This window comes from Rhinoraja longicauda, chromosome 8 (genome assembly GCF_053455715.1).
Source record: "Rhinoraja longicauda isolate Sanriku21f chromosome 8, sRhiLon1.1, whole genome shotgun sequence".
Classification (NCBI taxonomy): domain Eukaryota; kingdom Metazoa; phylum Chordata; class Chondrichthyes; order Rajiformes; family Arhynchobatidae; genus Rhinoraja; species Rhinoraja longicauda.
Genome location: NC_135960.1, coordinates 48337615 through 48362712, shown reverse-complemented (window position 1 = coordinate 48362712; position 25098 = coordinate 48337615). Strand labels below are relative to the sequence as shown.

Genomic DNA, 25098 nt, shown 5'->3' with positions numbered 1-25098 from the left:
TTTAAGAGGTCCAAATAGGTAAGATTTCAAAATTTTGAAGGAAAAGAGATGGAGGATCCAAGCCCTCTCCTTATCCATAATATCTAGTTCAAACAGGTTCAACAAATGGTACACATTACAATTCAGCTTTTTCTTTAGAAATGAAGAGCAAATTATATCTTTATCAATACAGATCCTACTTATCAAACCATACAAAATTCAAACATTGTTTTCCATGGACTGTGCAGCATAGAAAAAGACTAAATCAGATGTCTGTTTAACATTTCACAAAAACGAACAAAACGAGCATGGCAGTGATGTGAACACATTACTGGATGAGTAAGCTTTTGTTTTCACATTGTACAAATCGCGAGGATGCTTGCTGAGAAACTTGTCTGCTCTTACTCAAAAACTAAATCATCGAAAGCAGGTTTGACTGATTGGGACACGGATGGAAAAATATATTTTCCATAGATAGGTGACCAAATCAATTCAGCATAGCTCCAAGTTTCCACTGCATCAATATTCACGGTCTATAAATGTCGCAATGTAATAATATTGAAAATAAAATTTTTAAATGGAAAAAATACACCACCAGGTTAAGCAACAATGGTAAATGACTTGGCAGTTCCAGCATATTTTGTTTTCATTCCAAATTTCTAGCATTTGCAGAATATCCTTTAATGTAACACCACATCCTATTTCTGAGCTCATGGATCAGAATAATTTAAAAAAAACAGTACAAGGCAGTGCAATGCAGTAACCCATATTTATAGGAACAGTTACAAACTTTCAATCCATATATCTTTATTATTTGGAGATTGGAACTTAATATTTGGCAGTCTACAGTTATGAACCTGTTGAAAATCAAATCATTGTAGATTTTTCTTCTGAGTCTCACGATACCAAGGAGGAATAAAAACGAAAAAATTCCATACTAAAACTTGTTTTTCCTCATGAAGTATATCAATTAAGACCTTTAAATGCTTAGAGGCTTTCTAATGTTTCTGCTTTTTGCTCAGTGTCCCATTTAAGTACTCTTGCATCACGCAAATTCAGAATGGTGTTGAAAAGGACTAGACGTTCATTAAGCATAAATCTATAACCATCAATAGCACTAACCAAAAATATATAAATACAACAGTATTTTTTGCTCTGGTAACAATTACTTAATAATGACTCCAATTGCAAGGCCAAACCCAAAGGATTTTACTCCTTTGTTTTTATTTTTTGTAACAGCCCTGCTACCAAAACAATAGCCTGCATTTCGCGTCCCATAACAGCCAGGAATTTCAGAATTTCTGCGTGCCAGATTTCCGCAAATATTCCCGGATAACTGCTAGAAAACAACTCATTGAACCAGGTTCTATGGCTCCATTCATTCATCAAGAGGGAAGGAAGGAAGTTTTAAGTAATGGACACGTTGAATTAATTGAGTCAACCCGAATGATTGGCATTATTTGTGTCCTTTCTTGTGTTTTTGGAAAATATGAAAGAAAATAAAAAACAATTATTTACAATAAGTTTTGAAAGTATGCAAATGTCAAATGGAAACGTAAGGACCTGGCTCAAATGGATGCCATAATATTTGTAAGTTTGCCCTGTGCAAAGCAGGGTCTCACCAAGCATACAAGAACCGGAGATTCAGGAAATTCCTCCTAGAAGATCCCTGCATTAGACCCAGCAAATCCAAATATAAATAAGTCTAAAAGTCTTAAATTCGTAATTGCATATCAGTGCAGTCTAACTAAACAAAATATGCTTACTTGCTAAACAAATAGGGCATTACAGATCATTAGAATGTGCACAAAATCAGAGCAATCCATTTAGCCAGTCAGTACGTAACTCGCTATATTAAACCTCAACCACAACCTTAGTGTACAACCTGTGCCATAGAAAAGAATTAAGCAATGAGCTCTCTTACTTCAGACATATTTTTTATTGCACGTATTTGGGTTCTCTATACAATTTCACTTGGGCCTTCCGAAGAGCAGGTATCTGTGGACAAAAAGGCTGCCACCTAAATGTGCCAGAATTAAGAGACCATGTGAGGATGCAATTTACCCAGGTTTACATAACAATTCACATTTTCCATCCATCCTCTTTAAAGTTAGAGAAATACGAAGGATATAAATAAGATGGAAGTTTTAGTCGGATTAAACAATGAAACAATAAATCCTAGACCAGAATTCCAAAAACAAGTAGAAAACTCTATATATCACATCATTAAATTTAGAGGGACAGTAAATTGTGTTACCCAATCACCAAGGTGCAAAACAGTGGCAGTAGATTGAACACAGCAAAATGAAGACGAATGTGAACAAAAAATATATATTTTAGGGGAAAAAACTAGGAACTGTAAAAGCAGAGATTTGGTACTGCAAATACAGTAATCACCAAACTTTAGCACACTAATCACTAAAACCAAGCACACAAATAAAAAAAATCATAAATGGTGAATACATTTTATCTAAACTGGGCTGTGAGACTGAGAAAGATATTTTGCTTCAGTTTTGTGGGAATCTTGGTCAGATCCATTTAGTGCACAAAGGGAAGAGAGGTCAAATTGTTTACCAAATCTAAACGCCCAGATCAGATTTTTACCAGTGGGGTGGAGGGATGGAGATACTCTGCTCTCGGTTATTTATATCCAGATGAGGGAATGTTTCATGTGGATGATGAGTGGGTATGACACACCAGCGCTCACTCCAAGAATATTACCCAACTATGGGAGAGCTTCAAGAACATTAGAAACTAAAAGTGAGCTTTGAGGAGATTGTCAACAAAATATGGTTCTTTTCAAAAACAGCAACAAATCAGCAATACCATCTACCTACTTTTAAGATGAGTAAAATAATTGAAAATTACATTTCCAAGAAAATCTTAAGTGAAAGATCATGACTAATCCACCACCTCCACGATTTAAAGAACCTACACTTTAAATGGCTATAGAAGCCCTTGCAAAGGTATACATACATTTCCAGAAGTCAATGAAAACAATGCCCTTAACCAGCTATTGATTAGTGTCAAAGTGATGTTGAATTTTAGGTATTGACAGTAAAAGAATATTGGGGAAAAGGTAGAATGCAATATCATGTCAAGATAGCTTAGATGATTACTGAGATGGACACCCCATGATAAGTCAAATAAACACTTTGCATTTTATACTTGTGACTTGGATTCAGGAATTTAATACAAATTAGTCATCTTTGCAGATGATCTTGTATATGGATATAAGATATTCAGCAGCATATCGAACATTTTGTTCAATTAAATCATAGAATTGTATAAAAATCACATGGAAAGAAAACATTCAGCCCTAATAATATGTTGATCTTTGCTATAAATGAACTAAGGAACCGCTGATTTAAACTAAGTAAGAGATCATTTAAGAATACATCTTGAAGCTGTTGACAAGTCTGTACTCCTGGTTACAGTAACAGAGGCAAAAACTCAAATTATCCAAGATGTTGCACACGGGGGTTTTAAGAGCCTGTTTAGATGGCTTTCAGGCTGTACAATTATATTTTGAAGGGTATAAATCCACTTGAGATACTTGTATTGGCATTCTACATTTGATGTATACTGAAACTCTTCAGTGAACCTTGAAATAGTGGCCACGAATCATTTTTAGTATGATTCCTTGGTGGTTATTTGTATTTGCCATGTACAGTCATAACTAACACAACAATCTTCAATTATGTAAACATGTTTAATACAGCCAGAAAGCTACAATCAGCTAATATTGATAGCAAGCTAAACAGACATTATAATGGAATAACAGAAGAAATAGCAGGATGATCCCATTCAGCCAACTGAGTTTGCTCCACCATTCAATAAGACGATTACGGCTGATCTTTAAACTTATCAGTGTTTTCCTGCACGAAATCTATATCTTTTGATCTCCATATCCAAAAAACGGTCAACCCCAATTCTGAGGACTGAATTTCGACATTCCTCCTGGATAGAAGATGCCAAACCTTCAGGATTTTCATCTTATCCCAGACCTTACGTTGAGACGTTGATAATTAATTCCTTATTTTGAGACTGTGATCATCAGCTCTAGGCACCCAGCATCTATCCTATCAAGCTCAGTAAGAATTTGGTATACGTCAATGAGCCATAAATCTAAATTCAGGCAAGTAAAATATTTTTAGATAGGTTTTTTGCTTCTCAAATACTTGTTTTAAAGCCTATCAGTTGGTACAGGATACCTACTGACATACAGTCATATATTATTCTACATACATATGTATGGAATACATATGTATGGAATACATATGTATGGAATACATATTTTTTGTAATTTTTGTCTGTTCTGTACAAGATTTGTTAAAATTACGTATGTACACAAATTTTATTAGTGAATATACAGTACGTACAATTTATTTTCATTCATTTCAACTTGCCATTAGTTTTATCTTTCATCAAACCAACTCATCTTGAACACAGCATACAATAATCTGCTGCCAAGCTGCAGAGAAGAGGGAATTACTCCTTGGATCTCCCACTCTACGATCACTACGGGTTATTGCATTCACACTGCGTTGCCAATGTGTGCATTGTTTATCAACAGCAAAGAAAAACAGATATTGCACAGAAGAAAGGGTTCATTATGTGAGACCTGACCACCATCAAGTTAAAAAGCGACTCCTATTCCACCGCCATCGCACACATACACATTCACACACCAACATTTTGTTTCATTCATTGAGGGATGCGTGAGAGCAGCTTTTTAACCCCCTTAGAGCCGCACCCGTCAGGGATTGATGGAGAGCCCGAGTGGAGGGGGTAGCCGGGGGCTCGGCTGCGGCCTCCTCGCCCGCCTATTCCCACACGCGGTGTAGTTGCGGGGAGAGAAGCCGGGCTGGGGCTGTGCTGTGCAGCTCGCCGGGCTCGCTGCAAGCCGAGCCCTGATACCGGACCGGGCCGCTTCCCCCCGCTCTCACAATGGCCCCGGGCCACCGTGCCGTGCGCGCCGGCTCTGCCGCACTCACCATGTTCTCCGGCTCCGGCTCCGCTCCGGCGCGGCCCTGGCGACGCGACGCGATGCGCCGCACCTACGCGCCGCCCCATTGGCTGGCCGGCAGCAGAGGTCAGAGGTGGCGCCCGCCCGCGCAACCACAGGCGAGCCCGCCACCCAGCGCGCCGCGGCCTGATTGGACGGCCGGCCCGTCGGGCCTCCTCCTGATTGGGCGACGGTCGGCCGGAGGGGTGGCGCACCCCCTAAACAGCAGGTTAGAGTGCGGGGTGGTGCACCCGTGAAGCAGCAGGTTAGGTTGAGGGAGACGGCAGTTGGGCGCCGCCGCCGCTGCACTCTCAGCCGTTAACTTTTATACCGACGTCCACCTGCCGCGTCTGGTCGGAGATCCCCCCGTCCCCTCCATGCCCCACTTAGTGACGCGATCCGCGCTTCCCGTGGCCGAGGAGGAGGAGGAAGAGGATGTTGAATACCATCTGAGCTACAAGCTGAGGCGAGATGGGATGGAGGACGAGGGTGGCGCCTACACCGAGGTGGTGGCGAACGCTGCGGCGCTGGGCAGAAGCCGCCTGGTCGCCCCCTCGCCCGCTCACCTCGACTCCCGCAGCAAGAAGTGGCCGACCCGTCTCTGCTCAATGCTCTGCTGCATCGTGCTGATGACCTTCGTGGCATTTCTGCTAGCAATCGTGTACATCATCTTCAAAGGTTGATAACATCCGTAGAGTCCTGGTCTCGGACCAGATGGCACAGCCTCGGGATAAAGGGGCGAACCTTTAGAATGGAGATGAGGAGTAATTTCTTTAGACAGATGCTGGTGAATCTGTTCAATTCATTTTAATTCATGTCTTTTGGATATTTTTTTAAGCAGAGATTGACTTTTTTAAAGAGTTTAATGTGTAGACAGACCCTTCGGCCCACCAAGTCAGTGCTGACCAGCGATCACCCTGTACATTATAAGAAAATAACTGCAGATGCTGGTACAAATCGAAGGTATTTATTCACAAAATGCTGGAGTAACTCAGCAGGTCAGGCAGCATCTCAGGAGAGAAGGAATGGGTGACGTTTCGGGTCGAGACCCTTCTTCAGACCCTGTACATTAATATTATTCTACACAGTAGGGACAACTTCCAATTTTTACGATTAGCCAGTACGTCTCTGGAGTGTGGAAGTAAACTGGAGCACCCGGAGAAAACCCATGTAGTCACAGAAAGAATGTACAAAGTCTGTACCGACAGCACCCGTAGTCGGGATCAAACCCAGCTCTCTAGCGCTGTAAGGCAGAAACTCTACCGCTGCTCCACTGCTGCCCTTGATAGGTTCTTGATTAGCGAGGATGTCAAAGGTTATGGGGAGAAGTCAGGAGAATTGGGTTGAGAGGGAAAAATAGATCAGCCATGATCGAAAGGTGGAGCAAACTTGATGGGCTGAATGGCCTAATTCTGCTCCTATGTTTTATGGTAAGACTACTTGATATATAGAAAATAAGTGCAGGAGTAGGCCATTCGGCCCTTCGAGCCAGCACTGCCATTCAATATGATCATGGCTTATCATCCTAAATCAGTACCCCATTCCTGCTTTTTCTCCTTATCCATTGATTCTGTTAGTCCTAAATGCTACATCTAACTCTTGAAAACATCCATGAATTGGCCTCCACTGCCTTCTGTGGCAGAGAATTCCACAGATTCACAACTCTGACTGAAAAAGTTTTTCCTCATCTCAGTCCTACCCCTTATTCTTAAACTGACCCCTGGTTCTGGACTCCCCCAACATCGGGAACATTTTTCCTGTATCTAGCCTGTCCAATCCTTTACATAGTCAAATCTGAACGGAGACTAGCTCAAAGATAGACACAAAGTGCTGGAGTAGTTCATCGGGTAAGGAATGTTAAACAATTGTTATCTTGTGTTCTGAATTGTGGTTACAGATTTGAGTTGGGAAAAAGAAAACCGTGAGGCTGATATCAAGACTGGAATTTTGGGTAACTTCCCTTTTCAGTTAATACCACACATGACATTGTTATTGTCTGTTTGTTGCTGAACTGAAATTTACTTCAAGTCTATTTCATTTAGGCATTTGGAGTTCATTAATTTTAGCCTTGATAGCTGGGTTGTCATGCTGCAGTTTCTCATGGACGTTGACGTATTTTGATTCATTTGAACCTGGGATGTTTCCACCAACGCCACTATCACCTGTCCGATTTAGGTAACTCAAGTTTATAATTTTTTAATTATGGATTTTGTATTGGAATTTTTAATGCTAACTTGCTGATTGCCTGGTAAAGTTCTGGGCCAGACTTTGGCATGATTCAAGATGTGCATGACTTGCATTGTTTCATGTACAGGTTCACCATCGTTTTTCCGGCACCATTGGTTCCAAAGCCCTTCCAGTTTACTGGACCAACAGAGGTCATGGCATCTGAGAGGCATCCAATGTTACTGGAACCATTGCCTCTGGGGAGCCCACAAAGTCGGCCTCTGGTCGACTGTGGGAATGGTTCTGCAGGCTCTGGCTGGGCCGGAGTTCCAGAGCCCTGGCCGCAGGAGGCAAATCGGCGTGGAAGTCCTGATGAGGCCGAGATCGGCCGCCTCACCCAGTCTAGGCACCACAGTTTTTGGGGGCCTTCTCAGGTGGATTTCAAATGCATATTGTAATTTTGTCCCGATTAATGGAGATGCCACACTAGTTGCTGGAAAATCAGTGGTGGACCTGTACTGAGTATTTGAACATCTGGAATGCTCCAAATCATTCTGTCCCCTTGCTCTCTTTAGGTTCCCCAAAACCATTTCTCATGTGATGTCAAAATGTATTCTTGCTCAGTCACCTTAAAATGTCATATTAAGCACAAACCTTTGGCTTTTAACTTCAGCAATGGGGTTGTAACTCATTGAATCATTTTCTATAATTACAGTGTATTCCTCATTGAATTTATGGGTCGATATTGGTTTGTATTTTTCTATCCAAAAAGTGTTATGCATAGGGGGGGGAGAAAAGTAGCTCCAATATCTAGGGCTCTTCAATTTATGAGGGTTAACATAAGACATGGAAAATTAAAGTGTAGGAAAGAATGGTAGATGCTGGTTTAAACCGAAGTTGGACACAAAAGGCTGGAATAACACAGCAGGGCAGTCTGAAGAAGAGTCTCGACCCGAAACGTCATCCATTCCTTATCTCCTGAGATGCTGCCTGGCCTGCTGAGTTACTCCAGCTTTTTGTGTCTACATGGAAAAGTAAACCTTTGTTTAGCACTGGGAGCAAAGTTTACAGGACAGAGAAAGAAGGCAAGACTGTAATATGTTTAATGGCAAAGGGGAAGATGGTCCAGAATCAATGAAAGAGATGAATAATGTGGCAGTGAAAGACATGATGGTGATTTTTATGAATTTTTCTTCACAATATGAAGAAAAACTTCACTGATGTTGAAGTTCTGTGTGGGAACTCTATGCAAGAAGCTTAAAAGAAAAAATAGTAAGGGAGTTAATATCATGTGGATGAAGAGTATGTTATAATATTGAGATAAACAAGGGAGGAAATAGAAGAGACTGACCATAGCATTCTACTAGTCTTTGGCTGCTGGAATGATCCCGGAGAATTGGAGTTGTAGATGTAGATTATGGAAAGATTAGATGTTAAAGGAAGTTGTCTAGTTGAAAGGTAAATAAATGGTATTGTATAGAAAAGCCAAGACGTGGAGATGAGCCTTTTCCAAAAACTTAACTTCAGAATGTTGTGTACATTTTAAGTTTCTTTAAATGTTGTAGAATAGGTAACGCTCAACTGTTTCCCAGGAAGATTAACTATTTAAAAATTTGTGGTGGATTTGGATTTAAAGATGAAACAGGCACCAATTTCCTTCCTGCCAAATTTCTGTTGGCATTGAACATTTGGGTAAAGGGTTAGGAGCAGTAGATACACAGTAAATGAATGTTTTGCTTTCGATAGTGTGATTTGCAACGTGCAGAGACAGAAATCTGTTCACCAGTTGTTAGGACAGTTCCCACCACTATGGGTCTCTACTCAACCCAGGTGTCTTTTTTTAGCAAAAGGCTCTGAATATTCCTTTCAAATCATTCCATTGTTCTCTTAGCCTTTTGGAGCCTCTATAATTCCTGCCACTGCTGCAGGTTTTCCTGTTTGAAATGAGAATTTAAATCTACTTTAAAATTAATAGGACATCTCAGATGGGGGAAAAAGCTGAGTAACTCAGCAAGTCAGGCAGCATCTCTGGAGAAAAGGAATAGGTTCATTTTCACCTATTCCTTTTCTCCAGAGATGCTGCCTGACTCGCTAAGTTACTCCAGTTTTTTTGTGTCTGTCTTTGGTTTAAACCAGCATCTGCATTTCCTTCCTAAACATTGAGGATAAAAATGAGTTGGTCATTGCAGTTCATGCAGTCAAAGCTTGTTCAGAGTAGAATTAAGAATAGTCTCAGCTTCTAAATCCATTCAATTTACAATTATTTTTAGAAAAGTATCTAAATGAGCCATTGGTTCAATAGACTTGTCCATATCAAATGTATTTTGTGATCATTCAAAATTCTGGCTGCTTTGTTGCTTTTAACATTATGTTAAGTCTAAAGGTGCATAGCCTTCATGCTGTTTTAAAATGAAACTTTACATAATATTGCATTTACCAAATCCAATTTTTCCAACAACGTAGGGTAATGGAAATGTCTTTTAGTAAAGTTGACTGTGATTTTGTAAATGCTTGCACAAGGTAGTTTAGTTTATTGTCACGTGTATCGAGATACAGTAAAAAGCTTTTTTGTGTGTTATCCAGTCAGCAGAAAGACAAGGGGAGAGAGGAGTTGAGTAACTTGTTTTAAAGTTTTGCTTTTGTCATTGATGTCTCATAAGAAAACAATATGTTCCGACACCTTGAATACTTTTACTACCAGCAATTTAAGTGCAAGTTATAAGGGCAGTGATTTTTTTTTTTAAACTCCCACAGATTTTGTTACATGAATCAATATTGTATGACAAAGCATGTTAATAAGTAGCCAAACATAGAAAGTTGAATATAAGTAAAATAGCCGTTGGGGATGAAAAATCAATTTATAAAATTAAAAAATATTTTAAAACAATTTGAATAAATTATCACAATTTTCTGTTGATTTTTTATCTTTGTTGGTATTTTTTGCCAAAACAATGCAAGTTTAATAGCATTGTTTTGTAAATTTGTGGTGCGTGAAATAGAATATGTCATTTGCATTATTGGGATCCATGGAACTTCATGCCACTAAAGAGTAGACCGCAAATCATTGGTAGAAGTCTAACCTGTGAAGTGCAAGAGGTATGGGTCATGGGCAGTTTGGAGCTGCAGAATAGTGAAATGGCAATGATGAATTTGCGTGCAAAGTGTTGTATAGGTGATAATCCTAAAATATATTTTTAAGAATTCAATGGTTCTCGGTTTGACCGGTGTAAATACTTCAGTGACACAATATCAACCACATTACAAAGTTCCTGCCAAGTTGCCAATGGACGAGACAATGACGCAGCAATTGAGAGTGGGTATGGGGAGTGGGAGGAGGATTGGAAGACACTATCTGTAGGAAGAATAGTTTGAAAGTTAATCTGTGCACTTAAAGGAGATAGTGGGATGGTGGGGATGTGCAGTGGAGGCACATATTTAATAAACCATAATCTGGTCTGAGAGGGAAAAGAGAGAAGATAAAAGCAGCCACAGTAAATATGGAAAATAGGCAAATGAGAGTATGTCAAACTTGTATTGAGAAGACTCTAGCACGGATAAATATTGATGTTATAATGTGATACGAAGTATGACTGTGTCTGTTTGTAAAAACATTCCTCAACTTGTTTGAGTGAGTCTGATTACATCGTTTTTGAACAAGGCAAGAATGTATGATGAAGCCCGGGTATACGGTGTACAATTCATCTCAATTTTTAAGATTACTCACGGGAGTTTTATTACTTGAGTTCTATTCAGAAGGTTGGGCTGCGTTTGGGGTATTGTGTGCATTCCAGTCGCCACCAATAGGAAGGACAGGATTAAGCTAGAGAGAGTGCAGGAAACGTTCATGAACGTGTTTCCTGGAATGAGTTATGAGGAGAGAATAATTAAAATACATTAGTTTTCTGCACAATAGGCTGCTGAGGGGTAGCATGACGGAGGCATTGATAGGGTAGATAAGCAGTGTCTGTTTCCATTGTAGGTCTGTCTAAAATTATAACGTTAGCAAACAGGTTTAACGTGAGAAAGAGGACATTTGGGGGGGGGGGGGGGGTGAACCTGAGAGGAACCTTTTTTTTTTTTTTAAAGAGTAAGTGGTATCTGGATTGAGCTGTCAGAGGTGATGAGGAGGCAGGAACATTGCTTGGTATATCATGGGTACTGATCTCCCTGCCATCAAAGGGATTTACAGGAAGGAGTCACTGCCTCAAAAAGGCAGCCAGCATCATCAGAGACCCACACCACCCTGGCCGCACTCTCATTTCACTCCTGCCATTGGGAAGAAGGTGTTAGAGCTTGAAAACTGTAATGTCCAGATTCAGGAACAGCCTCTTCCCTACAACCATCAGGCTACTAAGCACTATAAGCTCCAAACTACATAGACTGAGGGAGTGCATTGTTTTTGACATTGAGCATATATATTTGTAGAGACTTTAAAGGTCATCTATGTTACCCAGATGTGCAACATAAGTTGCTGACGTATGAACAGAAAATCCTGAGGCCGAAGGGAGAAATGGTTCATATTTCTGGTTTGCAAACCTTTCTCAGAAGATGAATGTTTTACAGATGTAACCAATTTTAAATGGGAACTGTTGGAAAGAGGTGAATTGAAAGTAACAAAAAGGAAAACCTTTGATAAGATGGAAGACAGAATTGACTAAATTGTTTTTTTAAATGATTGTGCACTAAATTGATAATTTTAAAAGTAATATGCTACTGGTTCAAAGTAGTTTTAATGGGAATGGTTCAATCAAAACCAATATCTGTTATTCAAAGAAATAGAGCTTATATAAGATTTGAACTCTATGTTTCTGAATTGTTTTCTCTGAAACACCAGAGATTGAGGGGGGACCTGCTTAGAATTGTATTATGAGAGGTATAGATAAAATGGAGAGTCGGATCCTTATTCACAAAGTGGAAATGCCCAACACTAGTGAGCATAGTTTTAAGGTGAGAGGGGCAAAGTTTAAAGGAGTTGTGTGGGGCAAGTTTATTTTAAAAACAAAGTGAATGTCTAGAATGAGCTACTAGAGGTGGTGGTGGAGGTAGATATAATAGTGACAGGTAGATGAGATTTGATCTTGGCATCATGTTTGGCACCGACATTGTCGATTCCTGTGCTGTACTAGTCTATGTCCCGGTAAATGACGTGCATCTTAATTTCATTGGAGGTATTGTTACTGGATAAATTGAGGCAAGGTGTGTAATAATTATTATGCCACAAGGTGGTGTCTTTTCTCTGTAATAAATGAATGATGCATCCAAAGAATATAGGTGAATGGACAGGCTATGTTTTAGGTCTTCAGAGTGGAGTAGAGTGGAGATAGCTGGTAGAATAAGGTGAGGGGAAAAATTAGAAAAGATTGTGTGCAATCTTGCACTCATTTGTCTTTCTTTCCCTCCTTCATTCTTTCTTGTACCTTGCCTTAATTTCTTGCCCAAACAAAGCATTGACAGTTCCCAAGAAACAATTTTGAAGCTTCATTTTAAAGTGCAGGATAATTGATCTCCAGCACAAAGAAATGGCCTCAAAACGCCCCTATTTTTTTTTTTGCTAGTCAATTGCCATTAGTTGCCAGATAAGAGATCAAAATTAATGGTACTTCTTCGAAAAATCTGATTTGTGAGACGTAATCTCCCATCTACAAAGCTGTGCTGACTATCCCTAATAAATCTCGTAACTTTCTAAATGCATTTCTATCTTACCCCTCAGAATCTTCTCCCAGTAATTACCTACCCCAGATGTTATGCTTGCTGGTCTGCAGTTCCCAGGTTTTTCTTTGTATCCCTTCTTAAATGAAGGCCACCATCCAGTCTTCTGGCATAACCAGTGGCTAACGATTATGCATATACCTGAGCTAGAAATCCAATAATGCCTTCTCTAGCTTCTCGCAATTTCATTATATAATTTATATCTGATTAGGCCTTGGAGATTTGTCTACCTTTATTCATTTTCAGATGTCCAGCACCTCCCCAACTGCAAAGCTGACTCTCCCCAAAGCATTTAACTTTCCAGATTTGACTAGTCTTTTTGTCTTTCTCTGCAGAAAAATACTGGGAAGAAATATCCGTTGAGGTCCTTGCCCATCACCTTAACTTTCAGGCCTCTTGCATTGAAATAAATCAAATTTATTCCAACGGTCTTTCTTTGCTCCCTACTGTGCTCCTGTCTGTCTTGTCTACTGAACTTGCTCAGTTAATTTCACTATCAACTTTAGCCTCTCATTTCCCTCACTACTGCTTTGGATCCCACACTACGCCCTCTCTCCTTGCCAATCTAGTTTAAATCCTCACCAGCAGTACTAGCAAATCTTCCTGCCAGGATATTGGGCCTCTCCAACTCGCATGCAATTCACCTATATTATATAGATCATTTCTGCCCCAGCTGGTCTAAATGTCTCTTCCCCAATCACCAACTCTTCAGCTGCACATGCACACTCTTATTTCCACACTCACTAATATGGTGCACTGTGAGTAATCCAGAGAATAGTACTCTCAAGCCCCTGTTTTTTGCCTTTTGCCTGACTCCTCATATTCACGAGGCAGGATGTCATCCCTTTTTCTACATATGCCACTAATGCCAGTGTACATGCCGACCTCTGGCTGCTCACGCTCTCCCTTAAGTATGTTCTGCTCAGGGATGGCCTAGACCCTGGCATCAGGGAGAAACTGCACCATCCTAACGTCTCAACTGTGCTCAGTGATTCTCTTGTCTGCCCCCCTAACTATTGAGTATCCTAACACTACTGCCCTGTTCTGTCTTCACCCTTCCCAATGTGTCTCGGATGCTGTCCTAGTATAACGGGCCTGGCTACTGCTGCTGCTTTGCGCATCCCCTGTGACAGTATCCCAAATGGCATAATTGTCTTTTGAAGTCTTGAAAGAAGGGAAAATGATGGAAGTATTCAATTGTACAAGCACCATCAATGTGGAGAGAAACAAATAACTTTTCATTAAAGCCTAAACTTCAGAGGTGAACTCAGAGCTATATATCTCGTTGTTGATCTGGGCAGCCTAAGACTTTATGCTTTGGAGCGTGGAACTGAGCTGCGCTCTCTTTCGAACTATTTCCAGCATCTTCTGTTTCCATTGCATATATACCCTTTTTTCTGTTTATCTTGATGGTTATGCCTTTGCGTTCTCCAATTTGTCTGCTGTTAGTGCTGAACATTTATCATAGAATATTTGGGCTAGCTGTCAGCCTTTCTGAAATCTGGTGCTTTCATACGGTAAACTCCATTTAGTTGGCATAAGAAGTTAATTAGTTATCCAGACAGCGTTCAATGAGAAGTAAAAAGCAGGTATGGAGCTGCTGGATAATTGTGCAAGAGATTATTTATTGTTGATACCTGTTATTTATCCTACGTGGTATCAACTGAGAAACATTCAGTACATTGAGTAGTTTAATGCAGCTTTGCTCCAAGAACTGGCAGGCACAAAACCTTTGCCTCTTAAGTGCTAGTTTTATAATCAACACTGGCAAAGGGATTATTTTGTCTACATGTGTAGCATTTTAAGTACACTTTGTAGAAGTGTAGATCCAATATCTTGCACGATTAATCCTCTTTGAAAGCACAGTGATTCAATGCATTTGGGTGGATATTATGCTTGCCAATTGAAGCCGCATTTGTTGATTCATAAATTAAAATATGTAAGTCTGCAGGAATATATTTGGCATGATTCCAAACTATCCTGCATCTTCAAAATCTGAATAAATCTCCAAACAGGGTAAACATCATACGGGAGACTGACCAGACTAGTTCTCGTCTGCAGTGATGTATGCCTTGGTTAACTCTTGTTACTGCTAAATTGAGTAAAGTGTAAGGGTGGAATTCACTTTCATATCAATTTTATATGAAGATCTGAGTCACATGATCATGCAGCATGGAAACGGGCCCTTCAGCCAATTTGTCCATGCTGACCAAGATGCCTCCATCTAAACTAGTCCCATTTGCCTGTGTTTGGCCCATATCCCTCTTAACCCTTTCCAATCCATATAACTATCTAAATGTCTTTTAAATATTATTTGTAGTACCTGCCTTAATTACCTCCTCTGGCAGCTCGTTCCATATATCCACCACCCTCTGAGTGAAAATGGTTCCCCTCTTTTGCTAGGATAGGGTAATCAAGAACCACAGGACGTAGGTTTAAGGTGAGGGGTCCTGTTGAATCTTTCCCCTCACCTTAAACCTACGTCCTGTGGTTCTTGATTACCCTATCCTAGCAAAAGACGAAATTCACCCTTATGATTTTTTTTGGTTTGTTGTGTTATCTGTTATGTGTTGTGTTATCTGTTGTGTGTTGTTTTTACGAACCTGCGGTGCTGCTGCTGCAAGTAAAAAATGTTCCATTTTGGGGCATCTGACAAAACACTCTTGATCTTATAAGATCAATCCTTCGTTTCCTGCCCACCATGGAATAAAGTCCTATCTTGACACCTCTCTGAGCATTTCATAAATTTGGAGTTTACAAAATGTATAATGTGTTCTCGTATTCTGGTTTTTCCGACATGCAATTGGTTTTAACCCTATGTGAGCAACAAAATATATAGCTTAATACAGTTATAAAATGCACTGAAAACTTGAAGTTGTAGTTGCTGATTCAAGCTCTCATTAGATATTATTAAAGACGTTAGTGAGAAAAGGGTACATTTGTAAATTACTTCAGATAAAGGTATAATTTCTTCCACAGCTCCCCAAGCAGTTGTTGGGTCACGTTTTATGATAAAGATAATCATGGCCAGTCATTTTCTCCAAAAATGGTGGCTTTTTTAAGCTTTCCTTCGAAGGTTCGTGATGCTGCACCTAACTTTTCAGAATCTGCCAAGAAAGGAGAACTCTGGTGGAAAAATATTTCTGGAGCTGATTATATTAATTAATTGCCTTAAAATAAATATATATTTTGGACTTGAAATGTGCCAAGATCTTATCTTCATACTTTAAAGATTCTAAATACATTAACTAGTCAGGCCATCCTTGCAGTATGACAAATGCAGTTGTGTTGAATCAACTATCTGTCCAGCTGCATGATCCTGGCAAGATTTAACTCTATATAGCACTTGCTATCCAAAGCTTGGCTGACAATTTCAATGCATTTACTATTTGGAATCTCCAATAATTCTTGGATAACTTTATTGCAACGCATGAGCTTTTCTCTTTCATTTGAGAATATCCAGCTTTCATTGTATTGTTTGTTCAAATATAAAACAACAATGCACAATAAAAATGAATTGGAGATGCTCAACTAATCTGGCAGCGTCTGAAATTGCTGGAAGCATTTAACAGGTCCTGTGGCATCGGTGGAGAGGAACATCACATTAAATATTGAAGTATTGGTTTGTCATTTCCCTACAGCATGGAAATGGGTCCTTCACCCCTTTGTCCATGCGGACAAAGATGCCCCATCTGCGCTCGTCCTACCTGACCTCGTTAGGCCCATATTCAAATCCACATACTTGTCCAAATGTTGTTTAAATATGTCTTTTTAATGTTGGTTTGTGACCTATTGTAATTTAATGATTTGGGTTTGAGAGAAGAATATTATTTTTACTCCTGTGTTTAGCAATTGTTCACGGTTCACATGGACAGAAATAGTGATCCTTTCTGTTTTATCTCACTTGGGTCCTCTGGTGTGTTGGATCTAGCCATTTTACAAGCTAGTTTGATGTTATACTGGTCTTAATTCCCACAAAGCTGCTTTCTAAGCCATAATGCAATTCCAGTGGGTAAAACGGATGTCAGTACCCTGTGATTGACAATAAATATGAATTCTTTATAGTTTGCACAAACCCTGTGATTGAAGATAAATACAAATTCATTGTATATTTTGTACAAAATTTGTTAATCTTAAATTAGTTTAAACTGCCTATGTTTGCTTGTTGCAAAACAAAGGAAGTTAACATGAAAGTGTTGATGACTCTTGTCATTGTAAAGCTGTGTGGCTTTATAGCTTGGAAACGCCCAACAATATTGCGTTACCATTCTGAGCTGAAATGGTGCATTGGCTGGAACTTTATCTATACCAAATTATACTATTACTCTGGCTAATCAATTGTCATAAACACTTTTCTAAAAAAAAAGGAAATTGCACATAGATAGTTTTTTATTATGATTATGCTGATACTTGCAAACTGAAATTTTAAAGAGCAATCATATTCCAGTTGAATAGAAATGTATAAATTATTGTCGCTATCTTTTTTGGCTAAGATATAAAGTAGTCAAATATTCCACAGATATTGAATGCAATAAAACAAATCTAAAATTAAGTGCTTCTATTGGAAAAATATTTTTCTAAAAATAAGTACTGTTTTGTGGGATTGGCTTTTTTTTGCAATCGCATCAGTGAGCAACTGATGCCAACTGCCTAGTGTGTTAATGGAAAAAGCATATCATGGGTAAAACTGTTCTGTTAGAAACATCTTGAATTTGTGTTTTATATTGTTTAGATTATCGTGGCTCTTGACTTTTAATTGAACTGTTGAATTGTTTCTGATTGCAAGTAAATTCAATAATTCTCAGATTGAGTGTAGAAATAGTGCCATCCACCAGTAAACTTATTTTAATGTATCTTGTCAATTAGCAAGTCGCAACTATATATTTACTGCAAATATAAAGTGTCTGTGTGTTTACAACTTCGCTGTCTGACCAATTTCTGAAAGTTGTGCTGTTTGTACTTGGGTAAAATGTACCACAACTCTTTGTAATTGTTTAATTTGCTTGAAACAAGACTCCCAGTTTCTGCTTAATTCCTGCACTAATTTAGTTCTAATTTTTTTGCTCTCAAAATTCTATGATTATGTAAATGTTTCTCCGGTCTGTCCCAGCAGTATGGTGAAGCAGCAGTAGAGTAGCACGTGCTGTCTGTATAAAGTTTGTACGTTCTCCCCATGCCCTGTGTGGGTTTTCCCTGGGAGCTTCGGTTTCTCTCGATCTATGCACTAGATCTAATTTGCCAATATTTGAAGACTATCAAAAGCTTTTAATCCTTGACACTTAAATTTTTGGGGGGAAATTTGACAAGCAAAGTAGATAGACGAACAAGTGGATATTTTTTAGATTTTCAAAAGGCATTTAATTACCAATGTAAAGTTATTACACAAGTGTGGCACCGTGGAAAAAAACACTGCCTGAGCACCAAAGACCCAAATCCAATTATAACCTTGGGTGCTGTCTGAGTGGAGTTTGTACGTTCTCTCTGATTGCATGTTGTCCATGCATTGATGTTGAACTGTCTTGAATTTATTTTTTAAATTTTGATTTACAGCTAACCTGCAGCAAACGTTTAACATTTGCGGCATATGTTGCAATTACTAGTAGACTACCTTCACCTGTGAAGTATTATAACAAAACTACATGTATTCACATAAAATGCAGGAGCTGTGATTTGAATGTTTATTGATTTTGCAGCTTTGAAATTCCCGTTAATGTATAATTTGGTTTTTTTTTCAGGAAATTAACGGGTCATTCATTCCACATGGGCTACAATATGGCAATCCTCAATGGCATCACTACAGCTCTGGCTATAGTTTGGTGGTTCACCTGAAACCAACTTTACCTTTCCCTTCTCATTTATCGAAAATGAATACTGATCTTTATCCAGATTTGCAAACCTTTTGCTTGACGACAGTGAGATACGAGGATACCTGTTTCTTTCTAAATTAATTTAACGTTAACATTTTTGTTATTCAGTTTCTTAAAATTCCAGTTTTAGGCCTGTTATTTTGAGCATCTTATTTCATTATGTTGGAGTTTTTAATTGCTAATTTGTTATCAGTTAATAATGCATCAAATGCAGGTATGTGGTATTCTGTACTCTGTCCACCACTACTAAAGATGGGCAGAGTTGAACAAATTAAATGCATTACATTTTAGATTCTTATTGTAGTTGACTGGGAGAGGAGAATTACATTTGGATCTATTAAGTAAAGTAAATAATGTATTGCTAATCATGTGGAAACAAGGAGCTGCAGATACAAATTTACAAACATGGGTATTTTGATTTTATTTTGTTTCTGTAATTCTAGCTGAGCTTTCCAGATTCATTCTATTTTGAAACTGCCTTGAATATTAAGTTGTCACTCTAAAATTCTTTGCAGACTTTTACATGACTTTTGACAGAAGAATATTTTTTACTTTTACTTTCTGGTCCTTGCTCCCATAAGTTCTCGCACTATCACTGAATGCTCCCTGGTAAAAGGCAAGTCCAGTATTGACATATCAGAAGTATTGCACCATATGCTTGTTCGGAAGTAACTGAGACCCAAGTTTTGGAAGACAGAAAAGCTAGAATTGACTATGATCATATGAAATACAAATGGCCTAGAGAATGTCCTTTTTCCATTAAGTGTTCACTTGGCTACGCTGAAAAGTCGAGGTGACACAACTTTCATAATACAATAAAATGCTTAATGTCACTGTCCCATTTTCTATAAATCCCATCGCTTTGGCATCAAGTGCACTGAGTAACACATTCCTTTTTTGCCTCAAGCAACACCTGGGTTCACTGGAAAATTTATTCCACGTCTTAAAGGGAATTAAAAATGTGGTGTATTATTGGGAGTAAACCTTCATTCGTCAGGAAAATCTGCCAGTCCACGCCACAAGTCTGCTGTTTACCAATTAATAGTCTCTGTGTATTTTCATGTTCATGGCAACTGAGCAAGCTAACCTTTTTTAAACAGTATCCCTGAACTTCCATACAGCTTTACCAAGGGTCATTGTTTGTTTTTAACAGATACTAGATCTGACAAGAATAATTTTGATGCAGGAAATACAAATTTATGAACCTCTAATTCTGACTTGATGGTCACGATCATATCTTGTACTGTGGCCTGTTATAAGGGAAATGTTAATATTTGCTGCTGATCTCTGTTAGTAAACTTGTGATTTCTATATTCGTATTAATACAAGTATAGAATTTTATAGTGGCTTGTTCATCTGGGGTTGAGATCTAATGGTATTTACCTTAAGCTATTCAGTCAAATCACTGATTCTAAAGACTACTAAAGAAATCATTTATGTTTGTCAATTGAGTAAGAATAAAGATTTGTAAATGGCTTTGATTGTATAGATCGATATGGTTAAAATTTTGTCTTGTTTTTTGAACTATAAGATCCCATTATCTTTTGCCTTTGTGGAAGATGGCTTCCTTGGTGTAAATTGCATAAAGTCTTCACAAAAACTGAAATATATATATTTAAAATATCCACTCATTATTATTTATCACCATAATCAACCATAGTTGTTTCAGGTCCTGAGCCTCATATTTCAGAGATGATGCAATTTTAAATTTGAATTAATATTTGTCACAAAATAACCAGGTAGCTGTTTAAAAACTTTGTACTTTCCTAAGAACTCACTAGTGTAATGTGGTGCTTATCTTGGTATCAGGCAGAATGTTTTTTGTGTCATTTCTAATAATTATGAATGCAACAGACTTAAAAAAATGTAATATTTTGCAGGTCAAAAAATATTTTATGAACTTCAGAAGGAGCCTCATTGCTGATTGCAGTTTGGTTGTAAAGAATATACTGAATTGCTGTGTATAATGGTTGTTTGAACTATTAAAGGTGATTTGCCGTCAAATTGTTTCCTTTTAATTTCAGCGGGCCTCATTTATTGTTTTGGGCAGTGTTACAGTGTTGGGTCAAAAGTGAAAGTAATGGGGTTTTGTCAGTAATTTAATCTCGGCTAATTTTCTATTAGGCTCTCCAGTAGCAAAACAATGTTCTGTATGGTGGTCAAAATGGAAAGGTTAATCTTTACCCTTTCTTGTGGACATGAAACAGTGTGTTGTACAAGGGAGGCACAATGGTGCAGCTGGTAGAGCAGCTGCCCACAACTCTCGTGACCCTTGTTCGATCCTGACCTCTGGTGCTGTCTGGAGTTTGACAGTTTCTCCCTGTGACCACGTGGGTTTCTTCCGTATGCTCGGCTTTCCTCGATCTTTCCCAGAGGCATGCAAATTTATAGGTTAATCAGCCTCTGCAAATTACCTACATCAGAACTTGATTTGCAAAGATGCAAAAAGGTGTGAGCTGAGTGCAGTAAATGGGATTCACGTATATGACATTAAATGTTGGCACGGACATGGTGGGCTGAAGGATCTGTTTCAGTGCTGGATGATTCCCATTCTCAAACACCTTTACTTTAGTATGGTTATCTCCGTATTAATGCGGCTCTGAAGAAAAGCCTGTTACTTTGCAACTTCCCACGGGCCAGAAAACTGAATAGAATTCTCATGTGTACTTGAGATGGCATATTTACCACATTTGCTCTATTTTTCAAAAGAAATAAAATGGACTATTGAACTGCCCATTTTTTCCCAGTTTTTAAAATATAGTGAATCTTTGTAAGACTAGAATTCTGGTCGGGACTCTTTTTCTTTTTTTTTTTTTAGATTTTAGATTCTACAGCGCGGAAACAGGCCCTTTCGGCCCACTAAGTCCGCGCCGCCCAGTGATCCCCGCACATTAACACTATCCTACACACACCAGGGACAATTTTTACATTTACCCAGTCAATTAACCTACAAACCTGCACGTCTTTGGAGTCGTCTGTAGTCTGGACTGTAGTCTGAAGAACGGTGCTCACCGCAAACATCACCTATCTATGTTCTCCAGAGATGCTTCCTGACCTGTTGAGTTACTCCAGCACTTTGTTGGGGTTTTTTGCAAACCAGCATCTGCAGTTCATGGTTTCTATATGTCATTATAATCCTTTCATATATGACCTTTAGCTGTCCATGTTTAATAGCTTTGGGAATACTGCAAGAATGATGATAGTCTAAAACTAGGATGAACTAATGAATTGCCAGCACCGCTTATTCAGAATTAGTTCGCTGCAAATTTGTTTCCTTCAGCATTTATTAAATTTTGCTTCTATCAGGCATGTGATATTTCCGCGTTTTTTAAATCCATTTTCCGCACTTTTTGCATGATTTCCACGTTTTTTACTTTGCCAAATAAACCGAGAAATCAGATCGAAAAAAAGAAAGAGAAAAAAAACCGATGTATAGACTTGTAATGAACACTAGGGTTCCGCCAGAGGTCGCTAGGGGTTCCGCGAGAAATCCCCCGCGCCTTGGAATACTCTCCGAAAATGTGGCACCTAGGCTGGGCAAGGCAGCCAATCTCGACCTCATCGGGACTTCCATGGCCAATCGCTGGGTTGAATTTGCAACCTGCGGCCGGGGCTCTGGAACTCCAGCCCAGCTGGAGCCAGCAAATCTATCCCCATAGCCGACTTCCTTGGCCTGCTGGATAAACCAGCAAAACTCTGGAACCAAGAGTGCCAGAAAATCAGTGGTGGAACTGTAATGAGTAAATATTAAATTTAAGTGCAAAATTATATAATTAAATTAATTAAGACAGGGTTAAAATATAAAAGCAGAAAAGCCAATTACCATCTTTTTGGGCTGATTATCAATTAATGTGCAAATTTACTTAAATGTTGTTAGTGTACAGTGACATTCCCATTATTTTATAATATCTGTTTTTACTTTGAAATGCACTAAAAGATGCTTGAAACTGGTAATTCTGTGTGTAAATTTTCAAAATGTTTACAATTTTTTGACCCCCGTTATACGCATCGCGCAAACGCGCGGCTTTTTCCTCTTTTTTTTTACCTCACTCACATGCCTGTTCTATGAACATTGCCACTTTGCAGGAAATCAAATTGTGAGTGGTTCTCATTTGTACGTTGCTTCCAAAAACAAAAATCTTGTGACATTGACTTATGATGACATGGCACAATATGCAGTTAAACTAAGGAGATGAATATGTGGAAGGCGGATAAAAGTTGTTTTTTAATTCTGGACTATGTTCTTGCAACAGATGGGCATGTACAGTATGTCATATGTAACACATCGCAATTATGGAGAAAGCACACAAAGTGCTGGAGTAACTCAGTGGGTCAGGCAACATCTCTGGAGAACATGTATAGGAAATGTCACCTATCGATGTTCTCCAAAGATGCTGGCTGACCTGCTGAGTTACTCCAGCACTTTTTTGTGTAAAGAAGCACGTGTAGTTTCTTGCTTCTCATTTATGGAGTCTTAGATTGTTGTAATGAGTTAATAGAGAAAGATTGGATTTGGATTGTACAGCATGGTAACAGGCCCTTCGGCCCACTAAGTCCATGCCAACCATCGAGCACACTAGTTCTATGTTATCTCACTTTCTCATCCACACCAGACACACTCGGGGCAATTTACAGATGCCAATTAACTTACAAACCCACACATCTTAGGAACGTGAGAGGAAAGCAGAAGAAACCCACACTGTCACAGGGAGAACATGCAAACTCCATACTGCCAGCATCCGAGGTTAGGATAAACCTGGGTCCCTCGTGCTGTGAGTCAATGGCTCTATCAGCTGCATCACTGTGCCAAAGTATGGAGTTTGGTGCTACCTAAAGTTATTATTAGCCTGTAGATTAAAAGACACAATGACTTCAATATATTTTGCCTCTGCTTATCAGGTACATGTGGGTGAAATTGTTAAGATCATTTTGACGTCAATGCCACATTATATATCCTTGGTGATTTATGATCTTGTCAGAATAAAAGGTCTTTATATTTGCTTTTATATGAATTGATCAGTCAGAACAGCAGGAAAATTATGAGTCTGAACAAATGAAAACCTTTCTAAACATCCTCTGGCTGTGTAATTACTTGTGTGGCTTGAGAAAACCTGCTCAGATATTATGATGTCTTTAACAAAAGCAATGTATGCCACAGATATCCGACTTGTGTGCCAGAGGGAGAGAGATCAGAGTATTACATGCCTAGTGATTCACTGAGGTAAACTGAAAATGGTCAGCCCTTGTGAATTAAGCTTGTAATCCTCAATCAAGATGGAAAATCGAACTTCTCTGCTCCATGTCTTCTCATTGTAAGCCCTCTGGCGTGCAGTCTCTTAAGTTACTGATCTAAAAATAGGTATGTAAAGGAGAGGAAATAACCAGAGTTGCATCGCTTGGTCTAATAAGTCAAGGAAACAGGCCAGCCTTTAGACCAAAGTGCTAAAGAAATTTGATGGATCAAGCAGTATGTCTGGAGGACATGGATAGGTGATGTTGTGGGTTGGGATCCTACTTCAGACACAAAACATCACCTATACGTGTTCTCCAGAGATGCTGCCTGTCGCTCAGTTACTCCAGCACTTTTTTTTCGTAAACCAGCATCTACATTTCCTCGTGTCTAGATTTCCCATTTGGTGGCTTGGAGTTGGGTGACTATATATCCCTGAAACAACATAAAGGCAGCCAGCACTTTAAAAGAACAATGCACTCTGAGAGCAAGGAATCACTTTTTAACCGAGAGACCACAGCAGAATCTGAGGGAGGACCAAGGTTTTCCAATTATACCTTGGTGAGGCAGAGGTAGGGGAGAAGGTGCTTAATCCCTCAGTATGGGATTCTGGGGTTTTGGTACAGACAGCAATTGGCATTACTAATGACAATAGCAACTCTCAGCATTGAAGGTCTTCAGAGTCTGAGGAATTCTTACCTTTCCATGTTCTCCAGAGGTGCTGCCTGGCCTGCTGAATTACTCCATCACTTTGTGTCATCTTTGGGCAACACAGTTGTAAGGGCGAACATTTGGCATGTGGCCATGTGGGTTTTATTGCAGGGGTGTAAAAAAAGGTGTAAAAGCTCCAGCTCGATTATGTTGCCAGGACATCCTGTTGTCAGCATGGAAGCGTGGTTTATGGCTAAGGGTATCCTTTGTTATGGGCAACTGGCTTTAAGGCTTTGATGGTTAGCCATCCTTTGAAGTGTTAAGAAGAACATCTTGCCATATGGACTGCCCTTTGTTCCCAAGAAAGAAGAGGTCACGATGGACACAACGGACACGGAGGTCCCGAAAGACACATAAAGATTTATAGGACATTGTAAAACTTGCCATATAAGGTAGCAACGGAAATGTACTGGCACATGTATTAAGGG

At 39.2% G+C, this 25098-nt stretch overlaps 2 protein-coding genes across 10 annotated transcripts in view; one reads left to right on the top strand and one right to left on the bottom strand.

Annotated features, from left to right (window-relative positions):
* Nucleotides 1-5060, bottom strand: part of prpf40a (PRP40 pre-mRNA processing factor 40 homolog A) — a 49627-nt gene extending 44567 nt beyond the window's left edge. For 3 of the 8 annotated variants that reach the window (XM_078403872.1, XM_078403878.1, XM_078403876.1), the window contains exons 1-2: nucleotides 4389-4796; nucleotides 1904-1999 (exon numbers count right to left, since the gene is read on the bottom strand). In XM_078403872.1, coding sequence (XP_078259998.1) covers nucleotides 1904-1912 — 9 coding nt within the window. In that variant the 5' untranslated portion in view covers nucleotides 1913-1999; nucleotides 4389-4796. Of the gene's footprint in view, nucleotides 1-1903; nucleotides 2000-4388; nucleotides 4797-4976 lie in introns of those variants that run through there. The other 5 variants (XM_078403871.1, XM_078403874.1, XM_078403873.1 and 2 more) reach the window with 5 other exon arrangements.
* A 168-nt stretch (nucleotides 5061-5228) lies between these two features.
* On the top strand, nucleotides 5229-20722 carry arl6ip6 (ADP-ribosylation factor-like 6 interacting protein 6). 2 transcript variants are annotated; one of them, XM_078403869.1, is made up of 4 exons: nucleotides 5229-5665; nucleotides 6885-6938; nucleotides 7030-7162; nucleotides 18598-20722. In XM_078403869.1, exons 1-4 carry the CDS (start codon nucleotides 5365-5367, stop codon nucleotides 18689-18691), a joined length of 582 nt encoding a protein of 193 aa, XP_078259995.1. In that variant the 5' UTR covers nucleotides 5229-5364; the 3' UTR covers nucleotides 18692-20722. The 2 variants fall into 2 exon arrangements, with proteins under 2 accessions (XP_078259995.1, XP_078259996.1); XM_078403870.1 differs by lacking the exon at nucleotides 7030-7162 and having other exon boundaries at nucleotides 20610-20721.
* Nucleotides 20723-25098: the final 4376 nt, after the last annotated feature.

Coding starts and splice junctions, on each gene's coding strand:
- arl6ip6 (XM_078403869.1), top strand. CDS start 5,365: ATGCCCCACTTAGTGACGCGATCCGCGCTTCCCGTGGCCGAGGAGGAG. Junction 6,939..7,029: donor TATCAAGACTGGAATTTTGG/GTAACTTCCCTT, acceptor TATTTCATTTAG/GCATTTGGAGTTCATTAATT. Junction 7,163..18,597: donor CTATCACCTGTCCGATTTAG/GTAACTCAAGTT, acceptor TTTTTTTTTCAG/GAAATTAACGGGTCATTCAT.